Source organism: Gallus gallus, chromosome 7 (genome assembly GCF_016699485.2).
Source record: "Gallus gallus isolate bGalGal1 chromosome 7, bGalGal1.mat.broiler.GRCg7b, whole genome shotgun sequence".
Lineage (NCBI taxonomy): Eukaryota > Metazoa > Chordata > Aves > Galliformes > Phasianidae > Gallus > Gallus gallus.
This window is the reverse complement of record NC_052538.1, coordinates 21465569-21488920: the sequence shown is the minus strand read 5'-3', so window position 1 is coordinate 21488920 and position 23352 is coordinate 21465569. Positions and strand designations below refer to the sequence as shown.

Sequence of the window (23352 nt, the reverse complement as noted above, 5' to 3'; positions counted from 1 at the left end):
AGATTGCCTAGCACCATGTCTGACTGCACCCAAAGCCCTACAGTGATGTGAATTATCACATCCCCAAGGACGTTATTCCTGTGAGTAGTGGTTCTCACTGTAAGATTTTTCTTATATTTAGAACAAGGAATAGAAAGCAATCAGCAATTACATCCTTAAGTGAATAACACCTGCAATTAGAAAAGTTAAGTGACAAAGACATTAAAAATAAACACTTATGACACTGTTTCCTCGGATCAGTTTCAACGTATGAAGAAAATACTGCTAGAAGTACTTCATTTAAGACCACCTACGTCACATCCAACGTTAATCAACAATCTCTATTCTGAGGTTAGGGTTATTTATTATACAACTGCCCTTCAAATATATTAAAATGATTAGAACGTACTTATTTCAAGAAAAAATTGATAAAGTACCCATGTCAGGTGTTTTGAAATATATATATATACACACACACACACACACACCTTCATTAACATCAAAATGTGACAGTGTATGCACAACCAGGTAACAGCCTAATAAATGCACGTCCTCTGAGACAAAACATTTAACAGTTTTGCAAGCAAAAAGCATCCTTCAATTCACTCTGCTGGAAAAAGGCAGCATGTACACTTGTCAGTGAATGTGATGAACGGGAGATGGTCGTTTAGGCTCCTCCAGCTGAAACTTAAACAGGTGAAATTCTCATGGGGAAGGGAGAGTTGATCACATTTGTTTTTTGTTATAGACTGGTAAGATGCATCTGCAGTCTCTTTAGCCATGTTCCTGTATCTTGCAAACCAGTATAGAAATATTCTAGGTACTAAATAATTAAGAAAAATATAACCCTATACATAATTATAATATAAAAAGCTTTTTTTTTCCCTCCCCATGTCTAAAGAACTGGCTACATGAAATCTAACTGGAACGAAGTCACACATCCACCTGTATGTGCACAAATTAAAACACTGCATTCGGCCTTGGCTCCTTGCTGAATTTTCACAAAGGCATCTCCATTTTAGGGCTCCTGCAAAGTTTTTAGAATGAGTCATCCCATAACAAACCAACAACAACCAACCCAACAACACACACAGCCCTTCATAGCAGCTTTTAGAAATGACTGACAGCACAATAATTCTGTACTCTTTGTGATCAACAGCTTGCTTGGTTTTTTTCCCCACTCTACAGTAGAAATAACAATTTTAGAAGTCCTCCATGAAAGGTTTTGATATTTTCATAGAAGTAGCTGGAGGAGTGGGTAGAGCGGTGGGAATCCCTAGAACTCATCCACCATGGAACACTGTGACCTGAACCTGTGGGTCTTGTACAGCCATTAGCCAGGGGAACAACTGACCAGTGAAAGACCCTTGGTATGACCAGGGAAAGTGAACCATGGCCTTTGCTAGTGTGTTGCATGGGATTACAGGACTTGGACAAGGGAGGGCAGCACCCTTTGTCAACTGCAGGTGTGGCTCTCCCTCGTATCATCCTTACATGTGGAGCGCAGGCTCTCAGAAGAACATACATAAACACTGCTTGAAGTTACACTGTAAGTGAACAGTAAAGCAATTTATTACCATAACTTTAAACAAGATTTATAGTAATGCTTTCCTTCAAACAGATACTGCTCCAAAGTGTCTTTGAAAGAGGCTGATGAGATTCAGTTTCTGAAATAACCACAGTGAGAGATAACATTGCTCTCTTGAAGTGCACCAGAAGTATCTCTACTGAATATATTAACTTCAGGACAACAATATCCATATGCTACTGTATCTCAAGCCTATGGTATTTTGTAATGTAAACTAGCCATCATGGCAACACTGATACTCCCAGAAGTGACTTCATCTCAGCAAACTTGGAAATCCACCTGCTAAGAATCCACTGCATGAAAAAGTACATTCTATGGACGGAATAGGTACTAGATAGAACTACCCCATAATCCTTGGAGTAGGTTTCAGAGGTCCTAAATTCAAGGACAAGCTTTAACACTTGCTCACGAGCAGCTTTTTTGATATGAAAACAAAAGCAAAGAGGCCCAAACATCCCCAAGGGAAGAAGCTGCATAGAAACGTCCTCTGCTCAGGGGCACCGACATGATAGCTCCACATGAGTGGTTTGAGATTTGTGGTGTTGGAACGTGTTTAGTTCACAGCTTTACCCAAAGAAGCCAATTTCTCCATGACTCTGTGCATCCTCACCACATTCTGCTACAAAGCATAAGAGGTCCAAGTGCAGCAGCCCCTACGCGCTCCAACCAGAGTCCAAGGACTCCTCCAGAAGCACGTGCCCTGAGTCACCTGAGAAGGGAGCACAGACCCTCTGCCACCAAGGAAGCCTGGGTCTGGTGCTCACCTCCTCACTGCTCACTATGAAAACCTTTTGGAAGCTTTGCCACAACAGATTCACAAGGATGGAAAGAGCCGCAGCTGCTGCTTCGCTGCTCTCTCCACTCTTTTAGCACCATGTAGGCATCCTCACCACCAGCTAAGATGAGCTGGTTTTGGACTGCAACTGGCTCACAGAAACAAAAACACTGTAGGACATGGAATTTAACATGGAATACAAGACCGCTTGGTTCTCCCCACTGATTAATTGTCATCTCTCTCAAAATCAGAAATGAGAATACTTTCTTCCAGAGCAGGAACATCAGAATTAATCTGTGGAAAATAGGCGTTTCTGACCCACAGTATTCTGTGGAAGAATCTGTTGTTCTGTTTGTACAGGCACCACAGAAAAAAGGAAATGGCAGCCAGCATCACCAACGTTACGAAAACAGCCAGAGCAGCAAGTCCAGGGTACGATTCTGAAGGGGAAAAACAGAGACTGGTATTACACAAATGCAGTTGTAACTGCATATAATTTTAAGTACAAAAATGCAGGTGTTCCACATAAAACACTATTACTCTATATGTCATGCATTTTAAATTAAACTTTTTTCCACTGGTAAACGCGATCTCATGAAGTATCATCTCAAAACATATTGTTCCTTATTAAAAAAAAAAAAGGAGAAATTAACAAGGAAAACTTACGTTTTTTAGAAGGTTCTGCTGCATCAAGATCTGAAATAGAACCCAGAACTGTCAGAAAATTATCCATAGTACTAGCAAAATTTAGTATATACACTCAGTGTATCACTGATACTCAGAAGAAAATCTACCGACAAACATGCAAGAGCCAGCTGTTCTTTGTTGAACTTCACCCATGTCAACAGGATTACTACAGGCCAAGTAAAACATGACCTAGCCTGTTGCCTGTCTACAAATCTCTGAAGATTTACTGGAATATATTAACTGACATTGTGGCATAGATGAATAGTAGCATTTGCCCACTGCAGAAAGCACACGTGCATAAGCAGAAGTATGCAGTGGTGGATGAACTGAGCTACTGGGTCCAGCAGTGATTCTGGCAGTGGACTCTCGGAACACTTCAGCTCCCTCACGAACGTATCTGCTCACTGGAGCTGCCTGTACCAAAGGCTCTGCTCACATGCACAAGAGAAAGTTTGTCACAGCATGCAGTAACAAAAAAGGATGCCCAGACTCCTCAGAAGGCTACCCTGGCTGGTTTGTTTTTCACAGGTATTTTCTCTAATAGGAAGCAAAAAGACTATTTAAATGAAAACTAAGAAAGTAAGCAAGCAATAGAGAAAATATAAAACAACGGCTATGAGAACATGATCAGTTCCCTTCAAATGGAAGCACATACCTGCATCCATTTTACATACAAATCCCTTTATTTCTCTGCATGGAGATATTTGCCATACACCATCCACAGTCCTCAGGCTGATACAGAAATTCCCCTTGAGATGATCAAATTCAGGCTCCCTGATGCCCCAGTTAGAATAATTTAAGGGAGAGCCATCAAACCAGGAGACGGTTTCATCTAAGGGCAGAAGTTATAAATCGCTATAAAATACCATGTTTCAGTAAACATCTGTTTCAGTTGAACTCACTTTCACATGCAAGCACACAATACTGTACAAAAGCAATGCTGGGCTGCTACACTGTTTGGCTATTGTATTCCTTTCTTTGTTGATTTTAAAACCATACTACATGGTTGACACAGCCCATAGAGCTTCTTTATCAAGCCAGTAAAGGCACTCACATGCATGCATACATACTGACTATTCAGAATCCTAGTAAGTAACTAACACAGCTTTTTACTACATCGTAAACAAGTAATAAACAGTGAAAACAAGAATCTCAAAAAGCAACAGTATTTTGTAAGATGGCTATATCAGCATTAAAAAACAAAACAAAATATCCTAGATTCTTACATTGAGTTCTCTTCCACCCAAAACTTACTGTCTGTAACCTGCAGGATGTTCAACCAAACCATTTTCACAGAATAACCAAAACTGTGCAGCTCCTCCAGAATGAAGGCATTTTCATCTTCATCTTTGATAGTTAGAAGATTTGATCCTGCAGATTAAACACATTTTTTTTTTCTTTCAATCAATTCACATCATTAAAAGGTAGCACTACATTTCAAAAGCTGGTATGAAGAACCTTGATTGAAAAGGTTGAAAAGCCTGCTCGTGTAATTTGTAAATAATAGGAAAATGCTCAGGCTGATACAAAACTGTTCTCACTTGATTTTAAAACAAGTTTGGAAGGGAATAAATGCATTTTATATCTTACTCCAGAAATCGGTATTTTCAGATAGAAACGGTATTTTCAGATAGAAACGGTATTTTCAGATAGAAAGGACCGTTTTTTGAAATACGTTGCCTTCAATTTCATAGTTGGCTTAATGAGCTCCAGTATTGTTTTCCTGAACTAGAGAAAACACATGCTGTGACTGCAGTCATTTCAAAAAAATCTGTTTTTTTTTTTTTTTTTTTTTTTTTTAATATATCACAATTACATTCTGTAGCAATAAAACAACCCCTTACCCTGATTTCTGCAGACTTCATACGCGGTATCAAAACTTGTGCCCTGCAGAACGGTGTTAAAGCTGTAGCAACTGTTTTTGAATTTGATCCAGGGAACATTGTTTTCTGAACATAAGCCTTTATACTCAGTGAGTTTCTTCTCTGTGATAGAAAAAACAGCACAGCTTTATTGGCACAACAATATACACATTAATATAACATTCCACACGTTGTTTTGGAATAACACTAATAAGCACACTATTTCATTATGCGTCTATTTTTCAAAGAGAAAATTTAGTGGCTGTATATATTTGTATTAGAACTGCAAACTGGTTTTATTTCAGATGAAAAACCCTGCTGGCTTGCAACAGTGCTATCAAGACATTTATCTAACAGTGACGTGCACAGGGAGAGAAGCATCATATGGACACTCAGGGCTGCCCAGCATCTCCCAAGGGCTGGGGATTTCCAAGGGCTGCAGAGCTTCTCTCCACAAAGCTGTAAGGATAACTGAATGCCAAATACCAGCACACAGAGGCAGAGGAGAGCTTCCCATCAGAACGCAGCACTCGGCCCCTCCACTGTGCAATGTACTGTGCCAAGAGCCCCTCTGACTCAGGTGACTGCCATTGTGAGGGCAGGATGCTGGCAAGGACTCTGCAGTCCTGGGCTAAGTAGAGTTCCACATCTGAATTCTGTGTTCAAGAAAAAGCCCAGGTAATTGAGAGCTTTGCAGGAAATAAAGTGTATTTTAGGATATAGGAAAATACTCTCATCTTTAGAAAAAAAAAAGAAGTTGCAAAGTCTTCTACGTGCAATCAGTGGAGATGTGACTAACTTTTCACTCCGCTCTAAATGCTTCTCTTTCCCTATCCCACAGTTAATTGCAATGAACTGAATTTACTTCCCTTCAAGCGAGGTTGTTAATAATCAGCATTTTTCACAGATAGCACAGTGTACACTGAAGAGAGAGTGTTTCCTTACACCTGTTACCTTTCTTCTATGGAAGTTCTCTTTCCATTTTCACATAGACTAAACCTAGTGGCCAATACTTTATGAGGGAAAAAAAAAAGGCTTCGCAAATAGGAGATACAGAAAGGGAATAAATCAGTTTTGAATAAAGCATCATCATTGCTTAACCTTAAACATTAATTTTTCTTTCATGTATTGTGTGTACTACACACATTTGCAGCTGCAAAGATGCAATACAAAACCTAACTGACTTACTGGGTGGCACATGGCAGACTGCTCCGGGCAGGAGTCGTTCACAGCTGGTACTCTTCCAGCGCCCAGAGGTATCCATATAAACACAGCTGCCCAAGGCCTGGGACTCATCATCTTCCCAGAAGGTAAACAAGGATCTAGTCCCATCCGACCACTCAAAATTAAGCCCATTCTGCAAAAACAAATATTAAATTATTTCTGTTCACTGCCATACTTTCCTTTCCGGTGGCATCTTGACCAGAATTCCTTTCACCTCTCCCTTAGCGCTGGGCAGTTTCAAAGATCCTCTCAACTTGTTTCTAGGAGAACACAAACTACATCTAACCTGCTGTTTTGAACGGCAGCTGAATGTCCACGTCATTGAGTGGAAGTGATTATCTGGGCCACAAGGCAGCTCAAAATGAAACTTAATTTCAATGCTAACAATAGAAGAGATTTTTTTCTTAATTTTTTTTTTAGTATTTTCTATGGGTTTCATTTTTTTCAGTACTCACTGCACCAAACTAGCTCTCATTAATTTTATGTATCATGCCGCAAAATATGGTAAGAGGGCTGATAAAAGGCTCAAGTAGGGGTTTCATTACCAAACATGAACTTCCTGTGACTTATAATGAATGACAGAACTCGTAGTTTGCTACTGAAAAAAATAATTTGCAGCATAGTATGGACAGACAGTGAACACTTTACGCACATCCGCAGTGAACAGCCCAATCCAGTGGTTGTATCCCAGCCGATTCACAATGATCGTGAGGAAAGACTGGTGGTACTGATCTGCAATGCTGACCAGCTCAGCTCCATTTGCCATGCAGGCTTTTAAAGCTGCAGACCATGTAAAATTCCCACGTATTAGGGTATATGTTCTGTTTGCATACTGTAAAGTATCTGGCACGGGGTACATTTCAGATGCATTGACAATATGCCTGGATGTGTCTGTTGGAAACAGAGAGAATATTTTTTAAACAGACAGTTAAAAGATGCTGAAAAACAGCTTAGATTATTCTACACAGTAAGTTTACTCCCACTTTCCCCACAATTGTGCTTCACAATAAGTGATGTCAAACACAGCTGTGGTTTGCAAGAGCCACGTAAGTGCAGCCCAAAGCTTGCTGGTTCATTCTATTTACTCTTTTGAGCCTCTTGGGGAAAGCAGCAGGAACTACTGCCTCCATAGACAGAGGCCTTAACTGCAGCGTAGCAGATAAAGCTGCACCATATCAAACCACCACCACATCCATACAGTCCACTTTGTCATTGTGCTCAACAGCACGCATCATGCCCAGGACTGGAAAAGCATGAGAAGAAAAGCCAACCTACACCTGATTGGCCAATTGGCTGTTCGCAGAAATGCACCTTCCAAAGTCTTGTCTGATCTGAGACTGCAAATCCAACAACAGAGTATTTTCAACAAAACTATCTTCAGTTTTACATGAAATGTAATCTCTTGATCTCTGAGATACGCAACTGAAAGCTCAAAGTTGAGAACCAAATTTAACAGCAAAAGATTTTTTTGAGAAATTACTTCTACATCACAGCTATTGATTTATTAGATAGCGTAAAGCTAGTCTGCTGAAATAGCAAAGTAAAATTGCCTATAAAGATCTTTTTAGCTCCTGGTATTATAGATACCTATAATAAGCTACTTCTAGATAAAAATAAAGCGAATTCAACAAGAGAACAAATGAGAACAGAAGGAAACCAGACCAAATGCTTACCCTGCCCTTTTTGGCAGACAAACCCATAATTTTTCTCACAGTTTTCTAAGTACCATTTTCCCGTAAAATAAAAGTTAGGGTTATTTGATACCAGTGTACAAAGTGGAACTTGTTCTTCAACATAGACACCATTATAACGTGGTCTCTGCGAACAACATAGAACCTTACGTTAATTGTTAAAGACACCATATAAAGCAAGGCACAATTATTACATTAAAGGTAGAACAATAATTAGCTGAAAGGCACTGTCATAAACTGTTAGGTGGAACAATGAACGTTCCCATAAATACCGTTTGGAATAATAGCCTCATACTAAAGATGTCACAAACATGCACTGAACAAAATAAAATGTTAGCTGAAATACTGACAAGCATACCAAGTTAAATATAGTATACTCAAATGTGAAATTTGTAATATTACTTTGCTCAAATCAAGTATAAGATGTCAACCATATAACTTAAACTCTAGTGCATGAATGGAATTTCAGAAGATGATAGCCATATATTGCATCAATAGTTGTCTAGATAGTGCCTTTTTGGCAACCACTAGCTATACCCATAAGGTTGTGTCCACAGTTGTTTAAAGATGCAAAAATTAAGAGAAGACTAAGTTGCTATAACAAGTTAGGCCTTGTCTTCATGGCCATTATGAATATTATAGGTAAAACAATTTCTCAGTGTCCTTAAAGCCCCTGGAAATACTTACATGCACTGCTTCAATTGGAGACCAGTTGGAATATCTTGGAGGATTTTCATTCATCCATTTTTCATAATCATCACCCTGGAAAGCTATCCAAACGCTAGTTTTGCGACCAAATAGATTCATTGTTATGAAAGCTGGAAAATGAAACAGAAGTATCAAGCTTACTTAATTGGTAACCAGTTAGGGATAGCTGAAGTTTCTTCCAACACATTAAAGCACTGAAAAAAAGGAATTGTCAACCAGTGGCTTTACCTACTTATTAGAAAGTAAGGATGCGAAAAGCATTTCACGGTCATCCAGCTATAAATTCAGTAAAGATGATTAACTTCAATTGGATCAGTAACTAGCCCAGTAAGGAAGTCTTCAAGAAATCACAACAGTAGCTTGAACAAGTTAAGCTGGGGTACAGCTTCATTCAGGGTACTGACTTATTAAAAAAAAAAATTCTCTCAGTTTTAGTGGAAAATAAAATCTCTCAAATAGAACAGCCAATGAGATTCCTCCCACCTCCAAATAGGTTTTACAAGTGTATGAAATTCAAACTCAGATTTTTATGAGTAGAGATTATGAACGTTCCTGAATGTGCTGGTGCTCACACTCCTCTGACACTCCTAGCCTAGTATTCATGTGCTACAACTACAGATCATATCTTAATAAAAATGAGATTGTTTTGGCAACAGCCTGGTATTCTGTTCTTCACATTTTGGGAAAGTGGTAAAGAAAAACATTTACTGATTTGTTAATAGCAGCATATCCCTGAGTGGAATTTGCATATTTTTTTTCCCTAAACCTGTATCTATTATTAAACGTTTCTTCAAAGATGAAATCTTATTTATTTAAAAATATTTTCAGCATTCTACCTTGTTCCAGTTCATCTTCAAGGGAAGCGAGGGACCCGTCGTATCTACTGCAGAATGTCTGTGCAGAATACCAGCTCCTCAGGTGCTCTGGATCCTTTGGAATTTGTATCAAAAAGCACTGTTTAAAAAAAAATAAATAGGAGGCTTGCGTTGTTTTCTTTCTGCTTAAGAGCTTTACCAATTAATGAGAATGTTGAATCCACAGCCTTAGGCGATGCCCCTCGTTTTAAATTTATTCTTGTAATGACTGCATTTTAATGCTGGGATAAGCCTGCTCACTTCAGGGAATGTTGCCATTAAGGAATGTACATATTTAAGAGAAGTCTGGTGAAATAGTTGCCTTTCAACCTTCAACCACAAATAGACTTTGGTGTATAATTATCTTTGATGAACACCATTTGAAACCATATCTTTAGGCAGCAATTAGGGAACTGCTGAGTACACCAAAGGGTTAGAGTTCTCTTTTTTGGCCTAAAAACACTTAAAATTGTAGAAGTGTCAAAGAAGAGGGAGAGAGCACAGAATAAGCATGTTTGTGCATTTGCTACCAAAAAGGCTAGGTAACTTTTGCATAAATGAGCATACATTTCCTGGAACTAAAGTAAAACATTAACACCTTATTAAGGCAACTTCTCTGTGCAAAGCTACTGAACTTCTCTATCAACACATCACTATTCATAAACATAAGGTCCCTGCTTTCAGAAAGGAAAAAAGCCTTCAAATACCAAATAATCTTTATAAAGTCCAGTTTTCTGGGTTTTTTGTTGTTGTTTTGTAATAATGGAATTCATTTTGAATAATTAAGCAGCAGAAAAAATTGTTTTTACTTTATATCCGAAGTGCAGCCAGCCCTTGGGACACGTTCCTTGTGGGTTCTGGTCTTTTGGAATCTCTTTCTCTATTTTCCAAGCACTTTTACGTTTACAAATACAGGGAAGAGAAACAGTACAGTTTTCATCATCCCAGCGTCCTACGTAAAAAGAAAAAAAAAAACATATTTTAATATTTACTTGAGAACAGAAAAGGGCTTTTCCTTAGCTAGTTCAGTTATGGTAAAGAAAAGTATCCCCTTTATCAGTTGGGTAAGTCATGACTCTACAGCAGATATACTTGGACTTAGCACACTACTGTGCATTTGATGGCCCATGAGTCTCAAATTTTTACTGACAGTTTGATTTCATTAATCTAAAAACATTCCTCCACATTGAGTTGCATAATACATTGCCTATCATCACATATTAAAGAAATAGTTGAAAAGAAAAGAAAACGTACAGGAATAATACATTCCAGATAAAGTAGTTTGACTTCTTTTTCATTAAAAACTGTGGGCGAGAAAGACCACCCAGGTACTGACATCAAATGCTGTCCTGCTTAGAAGGAAAATACATATTTCAGCAGTACACAAAGCACTCCATTTTTTGATCAGATCCCCTCTGTTGGTGGGTGATGGGGTACGGAGAAGTCTCTTTGTTTTACACGATACTAAAATAGCTGTAAGCCTCAATCATTTGAAAGTTATGAGCCAAAACCCCGAGGTGATGGAAGTGTGGATTAACAAAAATGGTTTTTAGCTTTTGATGCTGGCATTACAAGAACGCAGCTTTTTAAAAATCTTTCCTCCCAAATACAAAATTGGATTTTTTTTCAAGAAACCTCACGTTTACCTTATTATATGAATCACAGATCTTCAGAAAAGAGACTGAGAAACAACAAAAATCACTGAAACTGGCAGTACTATATAAATACATATTTTTTAATTGCAGTAGCAAAAGAGAAATCTTTGCGATGATGTAGAGGCTAGCACCATCAGATAACAAAACATGGTACCCAAAATCCCTCAGCAGATTGGCTATGGGATTAAAAATAAGATAGAAACACGAGTATTTAAAGTTGCTTTTATATCGTTAAACAGTTCTTGAATGGAGGAAAAAATTGCTGCTCAGTCCATATGGCTCATTTGGTTACAAGAAAAGTGACTGTGAAAACCAGGAATACATTAACATTTTTGCTGTGCCACACAATAGATTCTTACAACTAAAGATTTGGTATCACTGGAATATTCATATTTTGACATTGAAATGCGAAACTATTAATATATCTTTAAGTCCTATTGTCTACTCTTTGAACAAAACTCATGATATCTTGATGCTCTTTTCTTAACCATAAAAGTAGTTACGCAATCCATAACTATGTAACAGGGCTGTAATACAGAATGTATACTTCTTCAAAGCAATTGAAAACATATAACCTCCTTTGGCCAATAACAACCAATTCACAACTCCTGCAACAACAACAAAAAATGTAAATAAACCTGTTTGTGATGAAATGAAGCCACATCTCTTCCCTGGTTTACGCAGATATCGATCTCTGCCTTCGTTCCAATTCTGGTATGTTATTTGTGATCCATCCTTCCAGCTGCACAGAAATGTTGAGAGTATAGTTACACTTTTCCCTGTCATGATCTAACAACACAGACCCTATTAAATGCGCTTTTAATCAGATACAGGGTAGAAAGTACCTATTTTTCAACTGATTGTTACAACAACCAACCAAACAATCAACATGTTGATAGTCGTGCCTTTGGCTTAAATCTTTTGTACCCCTTTCACAGAAACAAATGAAGGGTAACATATTCTGAATGGTATTTATATGAAAGCCAAAGTTGTCTTTTGAATATCCAACTCAGTCATCAAACAGTTTTAGCCCAAACTGAATGGCAGGTTGTAAACAAGATGTGCCAAGTACAAATCAGAGCAGCTGAAGCACACTCTTACCGAAATTCATTGCTGATGCTTTCTGCGTGCAATCCAATCCACCAGTGAACGTCACTATCCGACAGCTACAAAAAAGTGTTTTGCCATGTTTTGATAAGAGGGCAGCAACAGTTAAACATTAACCAAGTCCTAAAAAATCAGGCTCAGCTCATATTCAGATAAATAGCATCTCCTTTGGTTTCCAGTGGAAAACACACTCTAGAATCTGCCTGTCTTAATTTATGTGACTACTCCCTCCTGACTACAGCAAGCAAGTAAGTAAAACACAGTATAGTCTCCCTTTCCCACTGGATTGCTGTTGTACATTCTGTAACATTAGGCTGTAAACACTGACAGCACTGGCCTAGCAAGGACTGCGGTCTTAGGCCAGAACTAAGAAAAACAGACATTATTAAAATAATGGAGTACAAATATTTCCTTTTAGTACTGAAATGCTACTGGTTTTAATGTTTCCAGAACATTTTCTATGCAACTTATGTTACTTCTTACAGCTCATATACTGGAGATGCTTTTCAGAATGATTGTTAGGATCATGAAAGTTCTAGACTTCCAGTCCTAAAAGGCAAAGTATTATGGATAATTTACATAAATACTGTCATTCAAACGGTCACTTATTGCTGTTTTGCTGACATGACACTGATTTAAATGATGAAAAAAACTTCACTTTCAAGAGCAGTCTCTCTCAACAGCCACATTTCGGGAGTCTTTGGGAAAGTCAAAGGGGAAAAAAAAAGTTCTACAATGTCCTGCACATTTGAGTGCACCCCTACCATTTAGAAGCATTAAATTTTTCCTTCAGAAAGAATGGAAATGCAGCATATGTTGAAGCAACCAAGCAGTCCTTAGAGTCAGGATTTTGTCAGCTAACAGTATACATGGCAATATCAAATTTAGAATATGTATCATTTCTGAGAAAGAATAGCCTAAGAAATGTTGTCTGGTGTGGTATTGACTGGTCCCTGAATTTGGCTTTCTAATCATAACACTCAGCCAATACAATACAATTCTTAAAGAAATAGTGAAAACATGATTTTGAATTCTACATGAAGAAATCATTACAAAGCTTTCTAATGGCATATACAAATTCCATCCAGACTGCTGATGATTATCTTTACTCCTGCTTTCATAGGAAATCAGTTAGAAGCATTTACGGACACACCTGGCTATACTGGGGAATGCAGCAGGCTATAAAATAGCTCAATCTGTCATACTCTGAGAAGGAACTCAAAGGAAGTTAACTTAATGTAGAATGCAAATGGAGTAATCTAGGCTCTCTTGTCATAAAATGCTACAATATCCACTACTTCAGTTACAAAGCTGCTTTAAAAATATCTCCTGTTAGCAAATATGACTTTAAAGAAGCATTCTAATTTGTTACCTTCTTAATTTTATTTTCAATAAATGCTTGCTCATCAGCAGAATGTATTGTTGCCATTTCACTACGAAGCCAGACACAAATGAACTCATAGGTGTCCCAGTCTGTAGGATTCACATGAAAAAGATACTCTGCTCCTTGGTAGTACGACCATGGCAGTTCTAGAAGATGAGAAGAGTCAAATCTGTGCGGGTGTAAAACACCGCACTACAATTCACATTCATTGCAACACACATAGCCCACTTTCAGCTGCTTGGCACAGGACAGTATTCCACAGCTACTAGCAGAACTATACTTGAGATATCAAATTATGACAACAAATGGAGAACCAAGTAAGTTTCAGCTTTACATTATATCCCATGTTACTGTATTAACAGGGTTGCCTAGAGTTGGTAAATACAAAGGCAGTTTCAATGCAACTGAGAGGACATCAAATTCCTGTGCCTACTACTGGTAACATGCCTTTACCTAACATAAGCAGTACCATACTTTTCAGTGTTTCTAAACAAGAGTGGCAGACTTTGTTCACCAGCAAGTTTCCACAGTGTTACATAACGTAAATTTTGTACCTTAAAATATTCTAGCTATCTTATTTTTACCAATACACTGAATTACATCTCCCAGTGATAATATTTCAAGATGTGAAAAATAAAGTTTCCGTACCAGCTATGTACCAATCTGGATTTTTTGGTTTAACACCTGCAAAAATAAAGATACTAGATTAAGAATTGAGAAGAGATATTGCTCTGAAATTGCTTTCCTGGCATGTTGAGAATTTAATCAAAATCATTAAGAATTTGCTATTTTCATCCAGAGACAAAAAAAGCTAAACATGCAATAAAATAAAAATGGCCATGCTTACTAAATAATATTTTTAACAACTTTTATAAATCAGAACTTAGGTTACCTTCTAATTTGTTGCTAATCGTTGCTGCCCACCACCACCTGTCCACATAGACCAGTTTTGGTATATGGCTAATAAATCCCAACAGAAGCATGTAACTTTGCCATGATTTCACACAGAAAACCATTGGCAGTCTTTCAGATATTTTTTCTTGTCCCTTCTGAACTACAAGTTAGAGCAATGCAAGTTAATTAAGGTTTCACCTTTTGGTATTTTGCATATCCATTCACGCTTTTCATTGCAGTGTGCTGGAAAAATTGTTCTATTTACTTTGAATACACCACAGTTTCTTGAGTCATCTTCAACATACTTGCTCTCCAGAAATGAAGCTACAACCTGAAAACAGCATACTTGTAATCTTTCACCAACAATTCAAGATTAAGCATTTCAAAATCCTATTATGGAGAAAAAGGAAGTGTATGAAGATGGATATATGATAAGAACATGAAAAGTAATTTCCAGACCAGGAAACTAGTGGAACACCTGAATTATGGTGGTAAAATCCTAAAAACAGGCCCCATAATCATGTTTTTGTAATGTCTTGTTCAATTTCCCATCTTATATTAGACTCCATCTTTGTAAAAAATAAAGTTTATAGCAATGAAATTGACAGTTTTTTGACATGATTAGCAATGGTTGTCCAAGGTTAACAGCCTTTGCTTTGGTTCAGCACCTTGCATGACCGGACTTTGCACTCGCATTCTGCAATTACTTAAATAATGATGGCAGGGCTGGCATCATTCCCAAAGACTGAAAACCAATTATAGTTTAAAAACTGATCCTTTTGCGTAATTCCAAATCCACATGCTTGTTCAGAAAGCTTTTAAAATGCAGTGTGACACATGTTGGGCTAATCACAACATGTTTTGCAGGAAAGCAGAAATGCACAAATCTTAATAATCCTACCCAATTCCTTCTGAAATTTTGCAACTCTTCTGTACAGGTGGCACTAAAAATAACGTAATACTAATATTACTGCAACAATCACTCCATTTATCTGAAGTATGTGAATGTGAAAAAAAACCACCCACAAACCAGAGCTTTGCTGGCCACCATTTATCTGTTCACATGACTTATTTTTGGGAACTTAAACTTGAGAGGTTTCTGAAATACACAGTATACAGGTATTTACAGGTGTTCTGTCAGACCACTGCCACGTCCCTCCAGAAAATGGGTTTCTTCTATTAAATCCAATCCAGAACTGTCTTTCTTCTGTCCTGTGATGGAAACAGAGAAATATTTTAAACAAGCTCTTTTCCTTAATAAACTCTTTCTTTAGCTATTTCACAAATTATTTTTAAGTAGTGCAAACACTCATATTCATTTTAAACTCATTATATCATACAGTAACACATTTGTTAACATTTTAGTTTACTGCAGGGAAACTCAATTTGTTACTAAAATGTTAAGTTATATTTTTTAAGAGGAACTTGTTAGAAATAGGATTCAAATTGCAGAACCTCCAGTTCAACAGGGAATATTAACTCATAAGAACATCACTGACATTAAGAGTCATTTGACGCCTACTGCAAAGATAGTCTTCAAAAAGAGTCACATTACAGTGTTGCTATTGCACTTCTTTTCACCCATTTCTAAGTTCATGTTAGTCAATAGTACTCTTCCTCAGACACTATTAAAGAACATTCCTTAGATCATAAGGTTGTTTTTTTTTAAACAGATTAATATGCTTAAGATAACCCTTGTTAATGTTAAGCCTATTTACCTATCAAAAATTGTATATAATAAATTGTTTAAAAAAGTCTCTTCGTAGACATGGGAAAAACTGGCAAGATGTGCTCCGAAATCTTGGCATAATGTTTCTGCTTCACTCCACGTTCTTTTCATCAGAATTTTCTCTCTGTGAAATATCTGCAATAAAATAAATACTGCCATAAATGCGGTTGATTTCAGAGAGCAATTGTTTCAAAAGCCCATAAAAACTAAATATCACATTTCTTCCTACAATAAAGTTTATATTTCAAGCATAGTTCTGATTCAAGACTTAAGAACTTCATTCACTTTAAAATGCCATTAAAGGATGGCAACAATTTTTGTTTGCTAAGTAGAAAACAGAGCTTTAGCTAAATACTTCAGGAACAGTGTATTCCTAAAACAACATAGAACCTGAAAAATTCAAAGCTCATTTGCCAATTACCTTGTAGCAGTTGAGTAGATTGCCTTCTGACTCCCACCCAAAGTAGCAGGAACTTAAATGTCTTTGAAAAGTAAGTTCAGGTTCTTCATAAGAACTGATTTTTTGCTTGCACAATGACATTGCTTTGAAGTTCTTACAGCTTTTTACCTCCCAGTAACCAACAGGATCCTGCCCTCGCATTGCCACACATCCTCCAGAATGACCTAAAGCATGGAAGCAAGCAGCAAATACAGCATTTGAGTTTGGCGAATTTTTGGTGAAGTGACTGTTTTACAGGCATTGAGTGCAAGGTAAAGTCTTGATGAGGTTACAAAGATAGCAAATTTCACGGTCAGCAATCAGGTTGTAAACATGTTTTGGCTGACATGAGCATGTAAAATGAAACAACAAAAGATTCTTTTCACAAAATGCAGAAATGAAAGCACCATTTAAAACAGTACTTCAGTGAACTGCAGAAGCAACAAACGTAGAGAGAAACTTAGAAGCAATTAGTGAAACAGCATCTTTTTATCTTTATGTCTTCAGGTATCTTTAAGTGGTTCATGTTTCAAAGGATGAAGAACTTAAATTCTAGTTATCCAAAGACTCAAATGTTTGGCCACAACATCACTGGCCACATTTGAATCAATTTTCAAACATTCTACACGTTAACTTGCTATTTCACTTTTTCACTTCTTGGAAAGTTTACCTTTGGATTACCATAAAAGGAAATCTAATTGCACACCAAGTACCAGCAAAGTGAAGGGGAAGAATTCAAATACTACGCACAGTGTCCTTATTGCCAGAAACGCATCTAAGACAATCTCTGTCCTCTTCTTCATAAAAACAGAACAGCAAACTGCTTGTAGCAGGAGTATGTTGTTCCCCAAAGGCCCTTTCTCTTTTTCTTTAATTCAGCACATGACTCACGTGGCTGATGCTTGTTCCAGTTTGTGTAGCTTACAGAGTGATTTTTCCCATCTTTTGTTAGCCAAACGTATTCTCCTGTGTTGTTAAGGTCTTGCAGTCCTATCCAAAAATAAGTTCTCTCAGATTTTACCACACTACGGATCATGCTGGTGATAAAAGCTTGCTCAAACCTAACAAAACGATCAAGACAAAATGCTTATTAGTACAGAATAGGTCAACTGGCATTTTGGTGAGTAGGTCTCATGAAACGACTTAAAATAACCAAGAAAATTATCTAGAAGGTACTTAATTTTCTTTACAGAACACTGTGGAAAATGTCACACATCAGCTTATATATTTTACCCCCCCCCCCCCCCATGCACACATATGGGGACACTCAAAGAACAGTAGATAAAGATCTCCTAAGCTCAACGCTAATGCTGCAAGATGCTAAAACATAAAATATTCATGATGAACAGATATAAATTAGAAAATCTTTGTATGAAGAAGAAAAGGTGGCAGGGTCACAAAAAGGTACAGAATAAAGAAAGGCATAAGCTTTGCACAGAATTATCTTACTGGATCTAGAAACACAAAACAACACAAAGGAATCAGAGCTGAAAAACTCCAGGCACCAGCAAAAGGAATCACTTCTACGTTCACAAATTTCTTCATTAATGCTGTGTGAGACATTTATTATTTGAAAAACTCTAAATGTCTCACACAGCAACCCCTTTGCAACTTTCATGTAAAGTATTCAGATGTAATTGGTATAGCATAATACAAAAACTAACAAGTTTCCTTTGCTGCTCCAACATTAGAAGTGGAAACCAACATAATAAACAGTAACGGCTACATCCACCAAAAATACAATAAAATCAAATAAGTAGAAAAATACAGAACACATGCTTCCAGCCACGTGCACTATGCCCTTAGCTCACTGTGAAGATTGGGTTGTAAATGCTTAGCTACCCAGAATTTGTTCTTTAACCTTCTTGTAACTACTATTGCTGTAGTGCAATATACCACTGCATTTATTGGGCACAATTGTGAAATCACCTAGTGGGCCAAAATCCCACTACTTTAAATCTTTACGTTGGGTAGCTTATCCTTCCCTAAAATTTTTAGCTATCACCATCTGATTGGTAGTGGTTACAGTACTTCTCTCCTAAATGGATGGGAGTAATGTGATAGAAAGCACAGCAATGACAGCAGAACAGCAAGGTCCCAGGCTGCAGCAAGTGAGGATTTACTCAAATGCAACAGCCATAGGCACAGAAAACAAAGGAAAGAAGCTGCTTACCTTGGGAAGGCCTCAGGTACAGAGGGATCTCCAGTGAAATCCCCTCACCTCCACTGCCAACCCTTAAATGCGATCTGGGAAGGGATGGATCCTGGCTCCACCCCTTCTGGTCACTCAATGCATTGCATGCACCTGAGCTCCCCTGGGTTGGCCCTGCCTTCACACCAGGTGCTCAATCACAGCTTCAAGCCATGACTTAGCATTTCCACTAAAATGATTTTGGCTTTTTTTCTTTCTTTTTTCTTTTCTTTTCTTTTTTTTTTCCTTTTTTCTTTTTTCTTTTTTCTTTTTTTTTGGCTGTTGTTCTGTGATTATTTTTTTTTAATAATAAATACCTATAGGTTTAAGTATGTATGTAGTCTACCTGTAATGGGAATCCAACATATAGAGTAAATCATAAACAGAATAGAGAAAATTCAAGCATCTGGACGTATGCAGAGAAGAAAGCTTTGCTGAAGCTGGAATACAGATAGACAGAAAAAAAAAGCAAGTGTAGATAGAGGTCAGATGCTTTCCAAACACTTATTCTCTCCCCCTACTTGCTGAAGATTCATGTAAAGGCAGAACTAAATGGAAAGATTCATAGAACACTACCTGATCTAGATAAAAACATTATGCATTTTGATTATAAAAGTTAAAAATACTGTAATTTTTCAGTATAGTTTTCCAAGTACACTAATAGAATTTCTTGAAGATGTTACATGCCTCTGTAAAAAGTGTTTTGTTTAGATTCCTGCATGCTCATGTGTGGGCATCGCTATAAATCTAAATTAGACTTAAAATTGCTTTTTATTAAAATCAGTGTCAATTAAAAATAAAGTAAAACACACCTTTTCTTTTCTAGCCAATGTTAGTAATTACGCTCAATTCTCACGCAAATATTATTTCATAATGGTAACATCTTTTGCCATGCAACACTCTCTGAAGTTAGAGCAGCTCTTGTTAGAAGCATCTTCACGCTGTCTGATAGGATTAACTACCTGTTTGTTACTGATACAAGTGCCGATGGGCAGAAATAACCACTGGAAGCATGTTCAAAACTTCGAGGGGTACTGTCGATTTTGTAACAATATCCACCATGTCTTTCCCATCCCTTAAAAGAAATGAACATTTTTTTATAGATTATTATATAGTATGTAGATGTTAAAAATTTGATCCGCATTTGTTGTTTCTGTCTGCTCATGGCTCATGACCTTACAGCCCTCTTCCATTGCTCCAGAGCAGTTCCCCTCAAGGTCCCTAAGAGGTGGGTGAATTTAACAAAAGGAAGTTTAAATCCTTAAAATATACAAAAACAAACAAACAAACAAAGAAAAAAAAACCCAAACAGTTTAATATATACATATACACATAACAGCATCTTTAATGGGTATAACAAAGACGTGGACAATTTTAAGGCACTTCCTCCACTTTTTTTTTTTTTTCTTTTTTTTCATGTTATACTTTGAACATTGCTTTGCTGACTTAGTTATTGGTGTATGCCAAACCTCCCGGCCATCTGTTTGGCACAAAGCATGTAGTAGCACTCAGTGATTTATAGCTGTGTTAACTCACTGCTGATATCGAACACCTCAAGTACAAGGCAAACACTGCCCTGTCACATTCAGTTAAATTGCTAATAATAAAAAAAAAAAGTTACAGCTGCTAATTGTCTTCACATGAAAATGGAAATATTTACTCCAGAAATATGCTACCCTTTCATGCAGAAGTTTCCCCCAGTTATTCACTTTTCCTCAACAATCTTCTTCCTTTTCAATAGTTTAACAGAATAGCAGCAACCATCGTGTTCTGATAACACAGAATTAAAATTACACATGCTTGTGATTTATCCAATGAGCCAGAGCACAGTGACAGAGTGCAGTTTGCATCGCTCCTCGTTATTAATCTCTTCTCATCATCCACCTCTGGTTGTCCAGAAGACCACACCAGGCCTAATAGGAGCTCTGCCTGCACCAGTGCCCATGATGTACCTGTCTGATGCTCCTACCTGCACGTTTTAAATAACCAGCAGACTACGGGGATAACAAACCACCTCCTGTACAGCCCATCTTGAAACCACACAGAAAAGACAACCAGCCTGCCTTGCTTTGCCTCTTCCATGAGGGAGCTTGCGAAGAGGCATAACTGGGAACCAGCACCAGAAAACAACAGCTTTTGCTTAGGAATGTGTTTAATTGCTGTCAAGAGCATGCTGGGGAGCCTGAACAGAGCTCTGCTGCCCTTTACTGTCATCTTCCTTCAGTGCCTGGCAGATGACCAGGCACTGTAATACCAGCTCCTGCGGCTTCACTTGAGAACACCACATATACATGCTCAGATGCACGCTTTGCCAACAGAAATAAGCAAACCTGTGTTGGAAATCTTCTCTGTCTGTGCACCAACAAGCTGGGGTTTCCCTGACAAGAGAGGCACCTGAGGGTGAGAAGGGCTCTTCCATGCAGTGGATTCTACAACGGGTGACAAGACAGAGTATGGCAGGTCGTGTTTTGATGGGGATGTAAAGGTAGTGAGTACTTGGGAAGGGGAGGTTCAAGTATTGACAAAAAAGCTCCTCCCGCACACAGCCTACTCATGGCCTGAGTGCACTTCCTCGTTCAACTCTCTCGACATTCTTAGTCATTCAACAAATTTCCCCTTCTCATTAACCTGTGTCCTGCCCTTTTTGGTGGGGTAGAAAGGTCAGAAATTGAATTAACTGTGGGAGAGACTGTGGTACAAACAGTCAGAACGAAAAACCACCTCATCTGGTCTGCAACCACCCGAGTGCTCTGCAGGAGAGCAGGTAAGAAACGGCCTAGCTTTTGTTCCCTCTGGCTGGAGTTCTCCGGTGAACAAGTGTATTGCACCAAATGAAGCAAACATAGTCATCCTAACCTCTTGGAAATTTTAATTGGAAATGAATGGCAGTGCATGACCTTCCTCTAAAAGCTTTTTTGGTGCCTCAAGTCTGTAGAAAAGCAATTTGACACTAATCTTTATTAAAAATAATAACAATAATTGGGGAGTGACTGGAAGATGGTAAGCTTGCATTAAGGACAAGCACAAGTTGAGAAATTCCAAACTTTAAAGGCTCAGTAATCTGTCAATAAAATTGCATTCAGTGCAGATAAACAGGAAGTGATGCCTATGGAGACCTCTCCTGCCCCACTGAACTGTTTCACATGTGGCTTGAGGGACAAACTAACTCGCTCCTACACTGCAGGAATGAGATTTGGGGGTAATGTTCCATGAAAGCACCAGATTAGACAATAAGTAATACCAAACATGAAGAATTACAAGTACAGAGAGAACAGAGAATGTAATTATGTCCTTTTTGGAGTTGCAGCCCTCAGTTACTAAAAAGTGTATTAGAAAAGAAGGGCAACAAGGATGATCAAATGTACGGAGTTGTTTTCATATAATAACTGAGCAGGCTTTGACCCTTCAGCCTGGAGAAAAGAGGTGCTTTAGGGACATGTAAAAAATCCTGAGTGCTGTGAAGGCAGATTACTACTCCAGAGCGAGGTTCTGGGGACAATAAAAGAACCTAAGTAAGGAGGAGATAGATTGAACATAGAAGATGACAACTTTCCACATAAAGGGTAGCAAATTTACAGACCTCTTCACAAATGTGAATGCAAAGAATTCCCATAAGTTCAAGGAAAAATTGGACAAGTGTTTGCAGAAGGGAAATCCAGCATATGCTGTAAGATACACGGATCATAAAAGGCTCAGGAAATCCCCCAAAAGGCTGGAGGTCAAGGGAAACTGAGAGAAACGTTATTCACATTCACCCTGTTCTGCTCTTCCCCAGACTTCCACTGGTGGAAGGCAGAACATGAGGCTGATGGGCCCTTATTCTAAGCAGCTGTCCTGCTCTGTACAAGGTTTTAGAGCTTTATTAGCAATTCTATTCATAAAAGTTCAGTTCGATTTGTCTACCACAGCTATAAAGACCAATGTACAATTTAGTTCTAAACAGTTATTTTTTGATACACCAATTAAAGTACAGAAGATTGAAGAAAGTCACCAGCACCAATGCTTTCAGCTCTATACATAGAAGCTCCTAACTTGATTGTCAAGCAGCTGACAGCTCCGCAGTCTGTTTCAAAAGCTGGTTTAAACAAAATGTCTACAAGTGCCCAGAGAATCTGACCTTTGCAATGGAATATTTATTGGCGGTAATACCCTGCCAGCTAAGGAAAAAGAATAGTTGCCTTGCTAAGGGAAGAAAGTGCTTAGCACTTTTTTTTGTCTTTGAAAGACAGAAGTGTAGGTTTTTGTTGTAACTTGATATGGATATACTGCAAAATCTCCACTCAGCAGAACCACAGAAAATTTTAAGAGTTAGTTCATGTGATGCACAAGTTATAAAATCAATGTGAGATAAAAGCTCAGTGATTAAAGATAAGACTATAAAGCTTTGTAAAAATAAACAACTGTGCCTGAGGTCAAACCTCCCTAAGAGTCTACCAGCCCTTAAATATGAATGACAGCAAGAGGCTAACAAAGCAAAAGATCAAATGTGAGAAACAAGAAAAAAAAAAAGAAAAGAAGAAAAAAATGGATAACTGCATGAAATAAAGAGCTGGAGCTGATCTGGAAAACTAGGCCAATAACTTGC

The 23352-nt window shown here is 37.9% G+C and overlaps 1 protein-coding gene across 2 annotated transcripts in view; it reads right to left on the bottom strand.

Annotated features, from left to right (window-relative positions):
• Positions 1 to 1514: 1514 nt before the first annotated feature.
• Positions 1515 to 23352, bottom strand: part of PLA2R1 (phospholipase A2 receptor 1) — a 35937-nt gene continuing 14099 nt past the window's right edge. For both annotated transcript variants that reach the window (NM_206983.2, NM_001396566.1), the window contains 21 exons: positions 19730 to 19842; positions 17468 to 17637; positions 16559 to 16761; positions 16127 to 16272; positions 15536 to 15620; positions 14607 to 14739; positions 14163 to 14198; positions 13503 to 13660; positions 12125 to 12189; positions 11662 to 11765; positions 10178 to 10320; positions 9351 to 9468; positions 8494 to 8624; positions 7789 to 7933; positions 6768 to 7006; positions 6080 to 6248; positions 4874 to 5014; positions 4284 to 4400; positions 3685 to 3861; positions 3009 to 3038; positions 1515 to 2782 (listed from right to left, as the gene is read on the bottom strand). In NM_206983.2, the coding sequence (NP_996866.2) occupies positions 2568 to 2782; positions 3009 to 3038; positions 3685 to 3861; positions 4284 to 4400; positions 4874 to 5014; positions 6080 to 6248; positions 6768 to 7006; positions 7789 to 7933; positions 8494 to 8624; positions 9351 to 9468; positions 10178 to 10320; positions 11662 to 11765; positions 12125 to 12189; positions 13503 to 13660; positions 14163 to 14198; positions 14607 to 14739; positions 15536 to 15620; positions 16127 to 16272; positions 16559 to 16761; positions 17468 to 17637; positions 19730 to 19842 (2838 nt within the window). In that variant the 3' untranslated portion in view covers positions 1515 to 2567. The remainder of the gene's footprint in view (positions 2783 to 3008; positions 3039 to 3684; positions 3862 to 4283; positions 4401 to 4873; positions 5015 to 6079; positions 6249 to 6767; positions 7007 to 7788; positions 7934 to 8493; positions 8625 to 9350; positions 9469 to 10177; positions 10321 to 11661; positions 11766 to 12124; positions 12190 to 13502; positions 13661 to 14162; positions 14199 to 14606; positions 14740 to 15535; positions 15621 to 16126; positions 16273 to 16558; positions 16762 to 17467; positions 17638 to 19729; positions 19843 to 23352) is intronic.